Genomic DNA, 18,148 nt, shown 5'->3' with positions numbered 1-18,148 from the left:
GGGGGGGGGGCGCCGGCCCCGGGCGCACGGCGCTTGGGAGGGGCACTGGCCCCGGGCACTTGGAGGAGGGGGAGCGCTGGCCCCGGCCCCCGGCGCTTGGAGGAGGGGGGCACCGGCCCCAGGCGCGCGGTGCTTGGAGGGGGGGGCGCCGGGCCCCGGGCGTGCAGCCCTTGGAGGTGGCCCCGGGCACTTGGAGGAGGGGCGGGGGGCCCCGGCCCCGGCTATGGGGGGGGACGCGTGGCTATGGGGGCGGGGACGCGTGGCTATGGGGGGGCCCCGCCCCCGCCCCCATCCCCGCCCCCTGGCGCCCGGCAACCTCCACAGGTTGGGGACCACTGCTCTAAGTCCTAATCTGATGCCCTGCCGGCACTGCTTCCGGCCATCCTTAACCCCGGTTCAGGGTCCACTCAATGTGGACATGCTAATTCGAATTAGCAAAACGCTAATTCGAACTAGTTTTTTAGTCTGGATCCGTTAGTTCGAATTAGCTTAGTTCGAATTAACTAATTCGAACTAAGTTAGTTCAAGTTAGCGCTGTAGTGTAGACATATCCTGAGTTTATTGAGTCTTTTGGGGGTCACTTTTCAAGACCCCAAAAGGCTTGGCAACCCCAAGACCTAAAAACTGAATTTCTATTTCAAATGAAAGCAGAGTCTCACCATGTCACCTGATTCAAGGAGTTGGGGCTTTGACAACACCCAATTTTGTATGATAAAGTCACAAGAATTGACGCTACTGGGATGGGTTCAGATACACCGTGGAGAAACTTGGATCAAGACGTAGACACAACAGGCTGGTTGAGAGACTTTGATGCTCTCCCTGGAAATTTGGGACTCCCGCTGCAGGGCTCAAATACATGCTAAGGATCCCCTCCTGTTTTGCCTCTGGTGTTTTGGTTCCATGGATCAAACTGGGATGGGGCATGGCAACATGTCAGGCCTTTCCCAAGCACCATCCACTTATGGGAGCAGAATTTTTTTCAAAGGAGGTAAATTGAGTCCAGAACGAAAGCACACACGTTTTAACCTTGTAAAGAATCAATGTGTGGAACAATTTCCCAAAGCACGTGATGGATTCTCCAGCCCTGGGAGTATTTAAATTGAGACAGTTGGATATCACTAGCTCAGCCACAAGGTATGGGCTTGAAACAAGGAATCTGGCTGCGAGTTTCCAGCCCATGTTGTGCTAGAGGTCAGAACTTCAGAGCCACAGTGATCCCTTCTGGCACTCAACATTTATTAATCTAAAGAGGCAGCCAAGGATTCCCTCAAAGTAGCAGACCCTTTGGGTCAGCACCGGCCTGTCTAGGATAGGAAAGGGATGTAACACATGGGCAAATGATGGTTCCCAAATGGCATGTTAGTGTCATGCCTTTGGGGTGGGATGGAGTGGTTGTGGAGGTGCTTTTGAAATACTCTTTGACAAAAGTTAAATTGGGAAGGGAGTAGCTTAAAGGAGAGATAAGGAAAGAAGAGGGGAAACGGAAAGGTGTATGAAAGGCAAGCGAAGTAAGGTTTTATTCCCCTTTATTCAGCTTTGGTGAGGCCACATCTGGAGTATTGTGTCCAGTTCTGGGCCCCCCACTACAGAAAGGATGTGGACACAGTGGAGAGGATCCAGCGGAGGGCAACCAAAATGATTAGGGGGCTGGAGCATAGTACCTCTGAGGAGAGGCTGAGGGAGTTGGGTTTGTTTAGTCTGCAGAAGAGAAGAGTGAGGGGGGATTTGATAGCAGCCTTCAACTTCCTGAAGGGAGGTTCCAGAGAGGCTGGCGAGACGCTGTTCTCAGTGGTGGCAGAACAAGGAGCAATGGGCTCAAGTTACAAAGTGGGGGGTCTAGGTTGGATATTAGGAAAAGCTATTTCACTAGGCGGGTGGGAAGCGCTGGGTTGGGTTCCCTAGGGAGAGGGTGGAATCTCCATCCCTAGAGGTGTTTAAGTCTCGGCTTGACCAAGCCCTGGCCAGGTTGATTTAGTTGGGATTAGTCCTGTTGGGCTGGGGGCTGGACTCAATGACTCCTGAGGTCTCTTCCAGCTCTAGGATTCTGTGGTTCTATGATTCTGTAAGGTAGAGGTGACCAAAAAGTTTCAGCAAAAGCCAACAAAAATGATGAGGGGTTTGGAATAGGTGCCACATGAAGAGAGATTAAAAAGACTGAGATTTTAGAAAAGAGAAGCCGAGGGGGGGGGGGGATATCAACAGGTGTGTTGTAAGCAAAACTCGTGAAGTCATTCTGCCGCTCTACTCTGCACTAGTTAGGCCTCAGCTGGAGTACTGTGTCCAGTTCTGGGCGCCACATTTCAAGAAAGATGTGGAGAAACTGGAAAGGGTACAGAGAAGAGCGACAAGAATGATTAAAGGTTTAGAGAACATGACCTATGAAGCCAGGCTTCATGAACTGGGCTTGTTTAGTTTGGAAAAAAGAAGATTAAGGGGGGACATGATAGCGGTTTTCAAATATCTAAAAGGGTGTCACAAGGAGGAAGGCGAAAATTTGTTCCTCTTGGTTTCTGAGGACAGGACAAGGAGTAATGGGCTTAAAGAGCAGCAGGGGAGGTTTAGCTTGGACATTAGGAAAAAATTCCTAACTGTCAGGGTGGTCAAATATTGGAATAAATTGCCAAGGGAGGTGGTGGAATCTCCCTCTCTGGAGATATTTAAGAACAGGTTAGATAGACATCTGTCAGGGATGGTGTAGACGGAGCTTGATCCTGCCTTGAGGGCGGGGGGCTGGACTCGATGTCCTCTCGAGGTCCCTTCCAGTCCTATTATTCTATGATTCTATGATATAATAAGGTCTGTAAAATCATGACAGATATAGAAAAAGTGAATAAGGAAAAGTTATTTACTTATTCCCACAAAATATAGGAACTAGGGGTCATCAAATAAAATGAATAGGCAGCAGGTTTAAACCAAACAAAAAAAAGTTTTTCTTCATGCAGCGCACAGTCAACCTATGGAACTCCTTGCTAGAGGATGCTGTGCAGACCAGGGTGCAAAAAAAAGCTAGATAAATTCATGGCAGTTAGGTCCATCAATGGCTATTAGCCAGGATGGGTAGGAATGGAGCCCAAGGCCTCAGGCTCCTTGCTGAAATCTCACTTTTACAAACACCATTCAGGGCAGCAGCTCCTGGGGGAAGGTTGACAGCCTTGGAGACATCTCCACTGCAATTAAACAGCCTCACAGCCGGAGCCCGACTCAGCCGCACAGGCCAGCTGCGGGGTCTAGGGCAGTGTGACGTGCTGACTAGCACAGCCCAGGACTACAGGAGGTGGGAAGTGACAGTAAGCACCACTAGCCCTGCTAGCCAGCCAGTCTGGGAGCAAATCGCAAGGCCTATTTCTGGTCGGCAGCCTCTCTGTTATTATTCAGTGGAAGGTTCGCGGCACTGCTCGGGACTGTAACTCAATTCATTTTCGGTTTTTGAAAAATAAACCAGAATTGTCCAGGCTTCATTGCCATCATTGCTGGGGCGGGGGGGAAGGAGGGGGAGGAGGGTTCAGATGCAGGCTGGCCCGAGGAGAGGGGACAACCCCAGCCCTCTGTCATTGCAGCTGCTTGGGGCTAGGTGACAAACACCTCTCCATGGCTGCTGCAGCCCCAGCGGGCTCAGCCTTTAATGGCCCAGTCAGTGGTGCTGACCGGAGCCACCAGGATCCCTTTTCCACCAGACAATCCCCACCTGCCACCATCCTGCCTGCTGAGAGCGAAAGGTTCATCCCCCCAGGAGCTTGAGTCACCCCCTCACCTCTGACCCAGACACTACCCGCCTGTTACCCTCAGTGGCCCCTGCCTGCAGCTCCCAGGTGTGGCCTCGCCATGTGGAGAGGCAGCAGCAAACAGCTGGGAGCTGCAGGGAGGAGCGACTGTTTTAGATCTGCAGGTCTAGGCAGCACCAAAAGCAGCAGCTCCCATGGCAGCCCCCAGCTGTTTACTACTGTCTCTCCCCACCGGAGCAGCTGCCATTCGGGGGGTGGGGAGGGCAGCACCTTGGGGCCGCAAGTGCTGGCAAAAATCCTCCCCCTGTTGTGAGAATGGAACTGTCCCTCAGTTACTCCTGTTTCTGCCAGGGAAAGCCACATGCCTCCGGTGTGGATGGCCATGCAGAGACACAATAGTGCCCCTGCAGCGTCCCTTAGCAAAGCCACAGGACTGGACTGGGCTGGAATCTATTTAGGATTATGAGGGTGGCGGGCGGGGATTGCCCGGTTGAAAGGGGATCCCAGCAGCTCGGGTCAGCACCAGCGACTGGGTGGTCAAAAGGCCAGTCAGCTGTGCAGTGAGGCTAAGGCAGGATAGTCCCTACCTGTCCTGACCCGCCCAGGAAGCACCTGGCAGGTCCCTGTGGCTCAGGGCCAGAGAGGCTCCTAGGCACTGCCCTGAGCACTGGTTCCACTGCTCCCATTGGCAGTGCCCAGAGTTGCCCTGTTTGCCCATAAGCCTACCAGCCCAGAGCCCCTCCAACGCCCCAAACTCCTCAACTTAAGCCCCACCCAGATTCTGCAAGTCAACCCTCTGCCCCAGCCCTAACCCCCCTCCCAGAGCCCACAGCCCGTCCCACATGCCTAACCCTTTGGCCCCAACCAGAGCCCCTTCCTGCATCCCAAACCCCTCATCTCTGGCCCCACCCTAGAGCCTGCACCACCATCTGGAGCCCTCACCCCCTGCCCCAGCCCAGAGCCCCAGCAGGGCCTTAGGAAGAGCTAGGGCAGAGGATGGGCTATAGGTGTTTGGTTGTGTGCCATTAGAAAGTAAGCAACCCTAGTCTAGCATGCATGGCTCATCTCTGGCCAAGCTCCTAGTGCCACTACTCCACTGCAGGGTAGAAGCCCTGAAATTTTCCCTCCCCAGCCTGTCAGGCAGAGACTGAGCAGAGGCGCAGGGGACAGGGGGCTCCACAAGATGCACGTTAACAGCAAAAGAGCCACATGCAAGCCACAGAATGGCCACCCCAGGCCCAGGCAAGGGGCATCTGAGGCTATAGCCAACCGGGGAGCTGCCCAGTGGCACTGGCTGCCTGGGCTGAAGCCAAGAGGCAGGCCTGTGTGAGGTGAGGGCCTCCTCTCCCGTCCTCAGGCGGCAATGCTTCCTCCTCCCCTTTTCCCACCCAGAGCATCAGGCAGCAGCAGCAGGCAGAGCTGTCCCACTCCCACCCAGAGGACAAATTGGGGCCAACCGCCCCAGACCCCACGCTTTGGGGGCCCCATTGCCATCCTATGGATGGGAGAGACATGGGATTATGGGTCTGGCATGTGGCAGCAGTTGGGGTCACTCCCCCCATGTGGGCAGTGCACATCCACACATGCCTTGGTGCATACAGAATGTAGTCCACATGTGGATGGAAAAAATTAGAGGGATCACTGCTTGGAAACCCATGGTCTGTTGGCAGAGGCAGTGTCTAAACTAGGGTTGCCAGATGTTTTCAACAACAATACAGGACACACTTGACATGACATCACAATTGACATTCCATCTTACTTAGAAAATACTGGACAGTTCTATTGTCTCATTTCTATTGTCTCCATTTGTTTCCCGAACAGAAAGCTCAAATACTGGACTGTCCGGTTCCAACCCAGACACCTGGCAACCCTAGTCTAGGGCTGTGTGATGTTTCTGTGCCAGGCTGTCTCAGTGTGAGTGAGCAAGCACACCTCAGAGGTGTGAACTGTGTACAAGGAGCACCTCTGACTCAACGCTCCCTGAGAAGGCAGGATGCTAAGAATAGCACCCTGGCTGGTGGCGGGAGCAGAACAGTGGGGATCAGTGCATGCACGACCCAGCCCATCAGAAACCTGGAGCTGGCCTGTCAGCCTAGCTCAACAGCAGGTGGTGAGCCCAGTGCAGGGTCTCCTTTGCACAAGGCTCATGCTAGTGTCCTCCGCTCTCTGCTGGCAGCACTGGGATTGCAGGTGCACAAAAAGGGCCCCACCTTTGCATCTCCCTAGCCTCAGGGAGCAGCCTCACAGCTCAGCACGTCTGTGCTAAGAATGAAACTGAGCACTGCTCTAACTCCAGCATTCTGGCCTGCAGGCTCCACACTGCCTTTCCCGCAGAGAGTGATTCTCACAAAGAGCTAGCACCTGCAGGGGAAGAAGGCCAATGGGTGGGGCGGGTGTTTTGGGGGCGAGAATGAGGATGCGAAAGAACATGGCCAGGGCTGAGTGCAGAGGCTGCATTTTCACTGCTCTGACATGCAACCCAGCATCAAAAAGCTCAACACTGTCTGGGGGAGGGGGGAAACTGAGCCGCAAGGAGGCAAAGTGACTCACCCAAGGTCACACAGAGAGTTGGAGGCAAAGCGAAGCCTAGCGCCCAGTTCAGGTGCCCCCACACTCTGAGTGCTCCCCAATTAATGCAACACGAGAGCCTTTAAAAAAATAGCCTGTGTCATTTATCGCACGGTCTCTATCACTTCTCACAAGTCAGAGCAGCAAGTACAGCAGGGAACAGCCTGCTCACGCCTGTGACAATTTCTGGGCAAGAGACCGCAGTCTGTTCTCTGACTGTAAAATTCACTCCTGCATGGTAGGCTGGCCCAAGAGCTATATGTGTATTGCCAGAGGTGTGTGGGGGGAGGAAGCACTGTTTAACGAGATTTCAAAATACGTTTTCATTCTGAATCGAAACTAGAACATTTCACTTTGATGCCATTTCGAGCCCGGCCTTTATAATAATGCTGCATTAAATGCAAATACACAAAACAATGCAATATACGATGCGAAACCTGAACAAGTATCCACCATGAAACGTCCTGGTCAGATGAGGAGCTGACATGTTGTGTGCTGAAAACGGTCAGCACGGGGCCTTTCAACAGCCCTGCGATCACTTCGCCCCATTTTCTTCCAAAACAAATTGAAGTGACTTGGCCAGGAATGTTGATTTCAGCCAGAGCCATCCTTACCCAGACACAGACTGGACAACTACATAGGGCACCTGGAAATGTGGGGCACCGCTGGGTTTTAATGTCCACCCAGACGCCTCTTCCTACCCCTGTTCTGTGGCCCTGCGTCCTCCAGAGAGGAGCTAGTTAACTGAACAGGACACAGACAGCCTGAGCCATGCGCAGCCACCAGACCTGGGACAGAGCCAGCCATGGGGGAATAAGGCCATTTCACAGGCATTTGCCAGCCCCGGTACATCCTGTCCATCTCTGGATTTACCGTGTCAGTCAACAGGACCAGAGTTTAAAATTTGCTTCAACTATTTCATTGGGGTGCAGCTAATTATAAAACCCATCTCTAAAAACTCACACCGCCCCCTTCGGCTGCCGTTGGGTCCCGGGCACCCATGTAACAGCCCTGCCGAGGGCCCCCGGAGCACCCATGTAACAGCCCTGCCGAGGGCCCCCGGGGCACCAGTGTGACAGCTCCGCCGAGGGCCCCCAGGGCACCAGTGTGACAGCTCCGCCGAGGGCCCCCGGGGCACCAGTGTGACAGCTCCGCCGAGGGCCCCCGGGGCACCAGTGTGACAGCTCCGCCGAGGGCCCCCGGGGCACCAGTGTGACAGCTCTGCCGAGGGCCCCCGGGGCACCAGTGTGACAGCTCCGCCGAGGGCCCCCAGGGCACCAGTGTGACAGCTCCACCAAGGGCCCCCGGGGCACCAGTGTGACAGCTCCGCCGAGGGCCCTGGGCACCAGTGTGACAGCTCCGCCGAGGGCCCTGGGCACCAGTGTGACAGCTCCGCCGAGGGCCCTGGGCACCAGTGTGACAGCTCCGCCGAGGGCCCTGGGCACCAGTGTGACAGCTCCGCCGAGGGCCCTGGGCACCAGTGTGACAGCCCTGCCGAGGGCCCCCGGGGCACCAGTGTGACAGCTCCGCCGAGGGCCCCCGGGGCACCAGTGTGACAGCTCCGCCGAGGGCCCCCGGGGCACCAGTGTGACAGCTCCGCCGAGGGCCCCCGGGGCACCAGTGTGACAGCTCCGCCGAGGGCCCCTGGGGCACCAGTGTGACAGCTCCGCCGAGGGCCCCCGGGGCACCAGTGTGACAGCTCCGCCGAGGGCCCCCGGGGCACCAGTGTGACAGCTCCGCCGAGGGCCCCCAGGGCACCCGTGTGACAGCTCCGCTGAGGGCCCTGGGCACCCGTGTATCAGCTCTGCCGAGGGCCCATGGCTCCCATGGACGGCCCTGCTTTCAGCACGCACCGGTCTCCAGCCAGCTCTGCGTCCCCAGAGGTGTAACGTGCCTCCCGCCCCACCTAGCGGCCGCTGGCCCAAAGAGCAGGGCTGCTGGGCTGGCAGCAGAGCTGGGAGGCAAGGCTGGTGTTGTAGACCCCAGGGCTAAGCCCCGCTGCCCACTGGCCAGTACCACCAGCGGTGGCTTGTTCGGGCAGTCGCGCCTCACTGAACCCTCCCCACACGCTCACGCTGGCTCTCAGGTGCAGTGAGGCAGAGGCCGGCAGGGCAGAACTGATCTTCAGCGTGAAGTGGGTTGAATCAGGAGAGACCCAGGCGGCCCCAAGGGCCCTGCTCCTGCTCTGGGGCTGGGGACCAGGCCCGACTATTTCAGCAGGGGGGTGCTACATCGGGACGACATTCCCATGGGCCACATGCGCAGCGGGTGTAAATCCGCGCCGCTCCATTGGAGCCTCGGAAGCAAGGCCGGTTTACCCCACCAAGGATCATGCCTGGCACCCCCCTTGGAACAGAGTCACGGTCTCGGCTCCCCCCTAGTTCTCCGGCACCGGCCTCCTTTCGGGGTCTGTGCCGCATCTGGCTGCGATCAGCTGGAGCAGCCTCTCTGCATCTCCCGTCTCTCCGGCAATTCTCCCTCTTCTCCCAGCGCCTGCCTCGCCATCTCCTGGCTGAGGGTTTCTGTGGCCACCCGTCTCCGCTGGCCTGTCCTGGAATCCCAGTAGCCGAGTCCCTCGCGGGTGCCTTGCCCCACGTGGCAGATTCCCCTCTGCTCTGCTGTTACAAACTGATTCGTTTCCAGCCATCAGGACTCGCTTTGGAGGAGACACGTTGTGCCAGTGCTGTTGCCCGGTGGAGTTTCCCCTGCTCCGGCGGAGCCACGTGGGACTTGGCGTGGCCGTGGGTAGAGCTCGGCCAGCGGGACAGGCGGGTTCTGCTGCACGGAGGGGAAAGTCTCTCGGTGTCCCCAGGGCAGCTGCGACTTGGCACAGTCCCCGGGGTGGGGCTCAGCTGGTCGGGGGCATCACACTGGCATAGACGGTCATCAGCCCCGGATCATGGGTCTGGGCAAGAAAACAGGGAGTATGTAAACCAGCAACGCACCGGAGCCAGGAGCACCCCCCCCCCCCGGCGCCAGGAACACACCCCTCCCCCTCCCTGCTCCCCGCCCGGCGTCAGGAGCACCCCCCCCCCCGCCCTGCTCCCCGCCCGGCACCAGGAGCACCCCCCCGCCCTGCTCCCCGCCCGGCACCAAGAGCACCCCCCCTCCACCCTGCTCTCCGCCCAACACCAGGAGCACCCCCCCGCCCTGCTCTCCGCCTAGCACCAGGAGCACCCCCCCGCCCTGCTCTCCGCCTGGCACCAGGAGCACCCCCCCTCCACCCTGCTCTCCGCCTGGCACCAGGAGCACCCAGTCCACTCAGGCCTGAGTCCCGCCTGCTATTCGCTCCCCTCCGCCACCTCCTGCCCTGCCATCTGCCCTCCGGGCAGGACAAAAGTGAGAGGGCTTAGCAGTTCCATGGAGACGGGGCCCCTGTCACCCCCCTCACCCTGTTCTGGGGGCCCTGCCCGAGGTCCCTGCTGGCCCTCGGGTCCTGTCTGGTCCCACGGCTCAGGCCGGAGCTTTGTTCTGTGGGGCTGAATGCTCCGGCTTGAGAATCCCGCTGGCGCCTCCTGCTGCAGGGCTCCCTGTGAACAGCCAGCTCAGCTGCTGCTTGAGCCGACCCCCAGGGCCGGACACTGCTAGCGCCAGCCAACGAGCTGGGCAAACATCCTGCAGCTCCAGCGCCGGCCCTCATCAGACATGCACCAGGAATAACCCTCCGCTCCCGCTGCCGGATCCCGCCTGACCTCTCCTGCTCAGCATGGGTCGGCCTGAGTTTATGGTTGTGATCAATAGTCCCACTAATTTTTTCCATGCATGTGTGGATTACATTTTGTTCTGTGCACTGAGGCATGGGCAGATGCGCACCACATATTGAAACAAAAACCTAGCTGTGGGCGCTCTGCTGATCAGCCAGGCAGTGGCTGCCCAGGTGCCCAGCTTACAGGGATCACTGGCTGTGGCCCCTCGGTTGTTCCTGCAGCCCAGGCCAGGCTGCAGTAGGAGTGAGGAGGTCCTTGCAGAAGGGACACGCTGACCACAGCTGTTTCCGCCACGTCCCAGTAATTAAATGCCCAGGGACCCCCCTCACCTGGGTGGTGTCTGGGGGCAGACTGGTGGCCGCCACGTAGATGGTGCTGCACTCCGAGCTCTCCACGGGGGGAGGGGGACGACTGATTCTCTGCTTCTGTGCAAAGAGACAAGGGTGAGCCCAGCACCTCTGCGGAAGCCACCCCCCACTTCCTGCCCAGGTGAGGGCAGCCGGATGCCCTGCCTGCAGCGCTCTGCCCCCGCGAGCCCACGCGCCGCGCCCAGAACTGGGCCAGGAAACCACCTGGGGCCAGGGGGGCTGCGAGAGCTTCCGTTGGCTGAGCCGGCGTTACACTGCACCTGGCTGCTTCCAAATGCCAGACCCCCTCCCAGGGCAATATATAGGCCAGGACGCCCTGGTGCCCCCCACCAGCCACCACACTGGCCAGGGGCAGAGGGTCGCAGCAGGACTGAGTTGAGGGGGCAGCCTGGGCGCTCTGCCTCTCATTCGAATGTCCCCTGAGCGGCCGCACAAGCGCACAGCTTAGCGGGACGCTGCGACCACCGGCAGGCACGACGGTCACTGGCTGGGCGGGGGAGGAGTTTGTGACACTGCGCCAGCCTGGATCTTCCCAGCCCAGCCGCAGCACCAGGGCAGTGTGTGCTGCCGGACCAGGGCGCTTGAGCCGGGGGTGTCACTGCACCAGGGCAGTGTGTGCTGCCGGGCCAGGGCGCTTGAGCCGGGGGTCACACTGCACCAGGGCAGTGTGTGCTGCCGGGCCAGGGCGCTTGAGCCGGGGGTCACACTGCACTGGGGCGGTGTGTGCTGCCGGGCCAGGGCGCTTGAGCCGGGGGTCACACTGCACTGGGGCAGTGTGTGCTGCCGGGCCAGGGCGCTTGAGCCAGGGGTCACATTGCACCAGGGCAGTGTGTGCTGCCGGGCCAGGGCGCTTGAGCCGGGGGTCACACTGCACCAGGGCAGTGTGTGCTGCCGGGCCAGGGTGCTTGAGCCAGGGGTCACATTGCACCAGGGCGGTGTGTGTTGCCGGGCCAGGGCGCTTGAGCCAGGGGTCACATTGCACCAGGGCGGTGTGTGTTGCTGGGCCAGGGCGCTTGAGCCAGGGGTCACATTGCACCAGGGCGGTGTGTGTTGCCGGGCCAGGGCGCTTGAGCCAGGGGTCACATTGCACCAGGGTGGTGTGTGCTGCCGGGCCAGGGCACTTGAGCCAGGGGTCACATTGCACCAGGGCGGTGTGTGTTGCCAGGCCAGGGCGCTTGAGCCGGGGGTCACACTGCACTGGGGCGGTGTGTGTTGCCGGGCCAGGGCGCTTGAGCCGGGGGTCACACTGTACCGGGGTGGTGTGTGCTGCCAGTCTGCACTGGGCCAGGGCGCTGGAGCCGGGGGTCACACTGCACCAGGGCAGTGTGTGCTGCCGGGCCAGGGCGCTTAGCCGGGAGTCACACTGCACCAGGGCAGTGTGTGCTGCCGGGCCAGGGCGCTTGAGCCGGGGGTCACACTGTACCAGGGCGGTGTGTGTTGCCGGGCCAGGGCGCTTGAGCCGGGGGTCACACTGCACCAGGGCAGCGTGTGCTGCCGGGACCAGGGCCCTGGAGCCAGGGGTCACACTGCACTAGAGCAGTGTGTGCTGCCAGTCTGCGCCGGGCCAGGGCACTCGAGCTGGGGGTTGCACTGCACCAGAGTGATGTGTGCTGCCGGGACCAGGGCGCTCAAGCCGGGGGTCACACTGCACCAGAGCGGTGTGTGCTGCCAGTCTGCACTGGGCCAGGGTGCTGGAGCAAGGGGTCCCACTGCACGAGGGCGGTACGTGCTGCCAGTCTGCACTGGGCCAGGGCGCTGGAGCCGGGGGTCACACTGCACCAGGGCGGTGTGTGCTGCCAGTCTGCACTGGGCCAGGGCGCTGGAGCTGGGGGTCACACTGCACCAGAGCGGTGTGTGCTGCCAGTCTGCACTGGGCCATGACGCTGGAGCCGGGGGTCACACTGCAGCAGAGCGGTGTGTGCTGCCAGTCTGCACTGGGCCATGGCGCTGGAGCCGGGGGTCACACTGCACCAGAGCGGTGTGTGCTGCCAGTCTGCACTGGGCCAGGGCGCTGGAGCTGGGGGTCACACTGCACCAGGGCGGTGTGTGCTGCCAGTCTGCACTGGGCCAGGGCGCTGGAGCCGGGGGTCACACTGCACCAGAGCGGTGTGTGCTGCCAGTCTGCACTGGGCCAGGGCGCTGGAGCCGGGGATCACACTGCACCAGGGCGGTGTGTGCTGCCTCAGGGGGATGCGGGGTCCAGGGTGGCTGTTGGGTTAAGAGGGGCCTTGGCACCAGCGCAGCAGCAAGTGATCAGATCGCCAGCCTTCCCTGCGGTGCTCTACCCTGCTGCCACGTCGCCCCTTTGCCCCAACACCCCTCTGCTCCACCCCTTCCCCCAAACTCCTCCCTCTCCCCAAACCGCCCCCCCGCTTCTTCCTGCCCGTGCTCTGCCTCCTTCCCCCACTCCTCCCCTTCCCCCAAACTCCTCCCTCTCCCCAACCCCCCCCCGCTTCTTCCTGCCCGTGCTCTGCCTCCTTCCCCCACTCCTCCCCTTCCCCCAAACTCCTCCCTCTCCCCAAACCCCCCCCGCTTCGTCCTGCGCCTTGCTCTGCCTCCTTCCCCCACTCCTCCCCTTCCCCCAAATCCCCTCTCCTACCCCAAACCCCCACTCCACCCTTTTCCCCCAACCCTCCTCTGCTCCACCCCTTCCCCCAAACTCCTCCCTCTCCCCAAACTCCCCCCCCGCTTCTTCCTGCCCGTGCTCTGCCTTCTTCCCCCACTCCTCCCCTTCCCCCAAACTCCCTCCCCTTCCCCAAACCCCCACTCCACCCTTTTCCCCCAACCCCCCTCTGCTCCACCCCTTCCCCCAAACTCCTCCCTCTCCCCAAACCCCTCCCCCCGCTTCTTCCTGCCCGTGCTCTGCCTCCTTCCCCCACTCCTCCCCTTCCCCAAACCCTCTCCCCTACCCCAACCCCCCTCTGCTCTACCTCTTCCCCCAAACTCCCACCCCTCCGCTTCTTCCTGCCCCTTCTCTGCCTCCCCGCCCCAAATCCCCACCTCTGCCCTGCCTCTTTTCAGCCATTTGCCAACCCCAGGTACCGACTGCCGGTTTCTGAGCTGTCTGTGTCAGGGGACAGGACCTGAGCTTACAGTGTATTGTGAAAATCTCCCGTCAGTGCGCTGCTGAGGATTATAAAACCACCTCCCTAAAAAATCCCTTCTCCCCCTCCCGCCGGCTGTTGTGGGCCACAGGGCACCAGTTCAATGCACTGCCGGGGCCCCAGCAGCCTGAGGGCGGCCCTGCGGGAGGTGGGCCCAGCGGCTGGAAGCCCAGGTGTACAATGCATCCTGGGTGCTCAGGGCTGGGTTTGGGAACATGGGGCCCCCACGCCCAGATCCCAGAGGTGCCCTGCAGCCACGTCCAGAGAGGTTCCTCTGACTCTGCGAAGTCAGCTGGGGCCACGCCATGCGTTGGAGCCTGTGCAAGGCAGAATGGGATCTGCTCCCCCCCCCCCATCGCTGCGTCCGCCCTGCGCAGCAGACGGGCGTAACCCTCCTCGGGACGGTGAAATGGGAAGGCTCAATGACTCGCGACTCAGGCGCAGACGAGGGAGCAGGACGGGGCTAGTGGGACGTGGTGGGTTTTCTGAGTGCAGCTAATGCAGCTTAGAACCAGTCCCAGAAGAGGGTGAATTCCCCTTTGTACACGACTCACAGCGAAGTGAAGCTGGGCATGAGACGTGGCTCTATCCCGGGGGGGAAATTCACCCACCCTGCAGACAAGACATTAACCTTGTAACTGAAGGCCATGGCCCTCCAGGTGGGCACGGGGGTGGGGTAAGCAGAGGGGTTGCACCCTGGCTCCTTCGCACGCAAAGAGCAAGTGCCCAAACTCACCTCCACCCTCTGGACTTGAGAGTAAATTGTGCAGGTTTCCTTGTCCTCCTTCAGCGGGGAGCGGCCCTCCCTGTCTGCTCGGAGAAACGATTGCAAAGGGGCGTTAGGGCAGGAGACACGCAAGCGAGGCCACGTCGGCCTGGCGGACTCCGTTCGCAGAGTGAGACGCAGAAAAGGACAGCTCAGAATAATCGCAGTTCTTGTGGTCTAAGCATTCGTCAGCACCCCCCTTCAAGTGCCCCAAGCCATGAAAGGCTCACGGACAGGTCAGGTCAAAAACGTTCCATCCCATTTTCCATTTTGACAGAAAATTGGGGTTTCTAACCCAACACAACTTTTGCTATGAAACGTGTCTGCTTTTGGCAGAAAATGTCAATATTTGTCAAAATGACGAAAGATATTTAAGTCAAAAGTTGAACTATGCTGTTTAAAATGGCACCACAGTGCCTCATGGGAGTTGTAGTTCCACATGACTTATGTGCTCATTTTTCTCTATGACCTGAGCTCTCTGTCTGGACTCAAGTATCAGAGGGGTAGCCGTGTTAGTCTGAATCTGCAAAAGCGACGAGGAGTCCTGTGGCACCTTATAGACTAACTGAAGTGTAGGAGCAGAAGCCTTATGCTCCTACACTTCAGTTAGTCTATAAGGTGCCACAGGACTCCTCATCGCTGTCTGGACTGCATCTCCCATGGTGCACCTGCCCAGGGATTCCTGCTCCCCTGTGAAAAAGAGAAGGAGCCAGGCATCATGGGAGATGTAGTCCAACCAGGCACCTGGACTGTAGAGGACATGGCGGCATGAGGCATCCAGACTACAACCCCTAGGATGCTCAGCCATTGCCCAGCACTTTGTGCTGAGAGTCATTCTCACTGTGCAAAGTGGGTGTGAAATGCTGTTGTGCTGGTTAGCCCTGAGGGTGGGCCACCATCCTGCCGAGTGGCCCTGAGATCACTTACAGAGAGAAATAAAGATATATATGGAGATATACCTATCTCATAGACCTTGAGAGGTCAGTGAGACCAGGGCCCTGCCCTCATGGCAGGACCAAGCAACGTCCCTGACAGATTTGCCTAGCTTGAGCTCACAACCTTGGGGGTAGCCGGCCAATGCTGAAGCCACTGAGCTATCCCTCCCCATTCAAGAGTTTCCTCTTCACCCACAGCCGAATGGCAGCTGGCTTTTTAGCTCAAGGGGTAGAGGCTCCCAGGTTTGGTTCCTCCTGTCAGTGTCACAATTGCACTAACATACGTGCCACTGCACCTTGGCTTTCTGTTTCTCTAAGAACAAACAGCACATAGTCTAGTAGCACCTTCGAGACTCACCAAACAGACAGATGGGCTCAGGAGCTTTGGAGGGCACAGCCCACTTCTTCAGATGACTGGCCATCTACATGTCTGGTGAGTCTTTAAGGTGCTACCAGACTGTGTTGTTTTTTCAGTTTTGCCTGTTACAGACTAACTCAGCTTCCGCTCTGAGGCTCTTGTTTCTCTAAGGCGCACCTCAGATATTTATCGTGTTTTATCTAAGCTAGGATCCCTCTCTTCCGCCAGAAACATGAAAGGAGATCGTATCAGAAGGGCATATTTTAGCTCAGGTCGCATGATGTTCAAGTGGTTACATTTTTTTTAACCTTCCTTCCTGCTTAACCCAGTAGCTTAAGTGGAAAATCGCACTTCTCTTTCATGCTAAAGGACTAGCTGGGGTTCCCTTGAGACTGAACACACTGCTAGTCTGCTCTCCATGCCACAGTGCGCAGCACAGGTGAGATTTACTCATGTGCAGAGATGTGGCACGCAGCCTACGCACACCGGCATTTCCAGACCGCGTCACATCCAGGGGCGAGTCCGACCCACTTTCCTGTGTCTGACAGAGCCCAGCCCCCAGCCGATGGCCAGGTCTGCACTAGAGCCTTTTGCTGGAGCGATCGTGTGGGTGGGGGTGACTGTTAATACTGCTTTAATACCAGCAAAAGCCCCCGTGTAGGTCCAGTTACACCAGAAAGAAAAGTGCTTTGAGGGGGGGGGGTGTCACAGAATCACAGAGCACTAGAACCGGAAGAGACCTCGAGAGTCATCGAGTCCAGTCCCCTGCCCTCATGGCAGGACCCAGGACTGTCTAGCCCATCCCTGACAGGCGTCTGTCCAACCTGCTCTTCAATATCTCCAGCGATGGAGACGCCACAGCCCCCCTAGGCAATTTATTCCAGTGTGCTACTGGTGCAAAGTGGCACAACCCCCCTAGAGCGGCTGGGCCGTGCAGCTGGAAAGGTGCTTACTGCAGCGTGGGACGGAGAATAAGCGCTCCTAAGACAGCTTTGCACTGGTGTCCCCAGGCCTGTCCTGGTCTCGTGACACCCCTAACTGGGGGCGTTGTACATGGTACCAAACCGCGCACTGAGCCGCGCCAAGGCCTGGGCCGCGCTGCAGAGGTAGGTCAGCGCATGGCAGTCTACACTGATCTGACGATTTGGCCCCCGTCAGTGCATCTGTCCTGCCCCGCTGGCCTAACTCCACCTCCCCCCTGGCCTAGCGTCCCGGTGGCTGTAAGGCAGATGCGGTGTCAGTGTGGACACTGCGTTGCCGGGGTGGTGGCAGAAGTCACCAGGCCCTGGGCAGTATGGAAGGGGCGGGGCTATGGCAATCAGCCCTCATGCCACCTGATTCCTCCACACAGGGCTCCACTGGCAATTTAAAGGGCCCAGGGGTCCACCCACAGTAATGGCGGCCCAGAGCCCCGAGCCCTTTTAAATCGCCAGGACCCAGGACAACTGCCCTCTTTGCCCCCACCCATCAGGGACCCTGTGCGTGACATTGACTCCCATTGGCTGTCAGGAGCTACCCCACAATGCCCTGTGCTGGCAGTACCATAAACACACGGGCTGCGGGCTGAGGACGCGCACTCCACCCGAGGAGCACAGCATAGCAGGCACTGGCGCTGTCGTTCCCGCGGCGGCCGCGTGCCCACGGAAGTTAGGTTGACACGGCCTACGAGCAGCCAGTTCCTAGAGTCTTGTGCACCTACCTCGGAGTGAGAGCCAGCCCGCGACAAGCCCTGCACAGATCAGAACCGCACAGGCCGGCACGACGTATTTCACCACGTGCATCATCCCGAGGGAGCCTGGGAATGAACGTGCAAAGAAGAGACTCACTGACGTGTCCCTGCACGGGGCGCTCTGTCCCGGGGGGGGGGGGTGTTAAACTGGAGCGAGGGTTCGTGTGGCTTTAAGATTGCATTGCCGCTGCATTTATCTCTCCAATCGCCAGTGATTATCTCTGTGTACCAGAGACAGAGAGCACAGGAAGTGCTGCGCCAGCAGAAGGTGCCAGGCATCGCTGTCAGTTCAAACCCCCTCACACCACCAGAGCGGTGCAACAGACCTCAGTGTATATCAGAGTCAGAGCCGTAGTCTGGACGAGGGCTACGCACGTGCTTAAAGCGGTGCACACTCGCATTTGGCTAGGTCAGGGCACCATTTTCAAAAGCACCAAAGTGATTTAGGAGCCTACATGCCGTTTTCAAAAGCAATGTGCAGCCCAGATCCTCAAAGGAGCCCAGGCCCCTAACTCACATTGGCTTCAAAGGAACCTAATGCCCTTTGAGGGTCTGAGCCTTAAGAGCTTACATCTCACTGACATTCGAAAGCACCACGGACTGGCTTATTTCTGCACCCAGCACCCACTGAAACCAATGAGAGTTGGGCACCTACATGCCTTTAAAAAGCCAACCCAAAGGCTCTTGCTGTCCCCTCAGCCCCACTGATGAGCCATCAGCGCTGGGGTTAATGAGTGACCGGAGCTGGGGCCGTGAATGGATCTGGGAACGCAGCAGAGGCAGCAGGATCCTGGAAGAGGAAAGTTCTTTGGGAGGAACTGTCGGAGGCCTGGCTGAGGTCTCCCAGGGCATAGCATGGGGGGCTCCTGTCAGGGGAGTCCAGGCACAGGG

General features: G+C 59.0%; 1 protein-coding gene across 4 annotated transcripts in view; it reads right to left on the bottom strand.

Annotated features, from left to right (window-relative positions):
• Window positions 1–5,093: 5,093 nt before the first annotated feature.
• LOC102463834 (signaling lymphocytic activation molecule-like) overlaps window positions 5,094–18,148 on the bottom strand; it is a 30,347-nt gene continuing 17,292 nt past the window's right edge. For 3 of the 4 annotated variants that reach the window (XM_075908358.2, XM_075908352.2, XM_075908354.2), the window contains 2 exons: window positions 17,228–17,323; window positions 13,366–14,279 (listed from right to left, as the gene is read on the bottom strand). In XM_075908358.2, the coding sequence (XP_075764473.2) occupies window positions 14,020–14,279; window positions 17,228–17,323 (356 nt within the window). In that variant the 3' untranslated portion in view covers window positions 13,366–14,019. Of the gene's footprint in view, window positions 9,196–10,326; window positions 10,423–13,365; window positions 14,280–17,227; window positions 17,324–18,148 lie in introns of those variants that run through there. The other variant, XM_075908355.2, reaches the window with a different exon arrangement.

Source organism: Pelodiscus sinensis, chromosome 22 (genome assembly GCF_052426305.1).
Source record: "Pelodiscus sinensis isolate ZL-2025 chromosome 22, ASM5242630v1, whole genome shotgun sequence".
Classification (NCBI taxonomy): Eukaryota; Metazoa; Chordata; order Testudines; family Trionychidae; genus Pelodiscus; species Pelodiscus sinensis.
The sequence above is the reverse complement of the archived record's forward strand: the minus strand, read 5'-3'. Positions and strand labels throughout refer to the sequence as shown.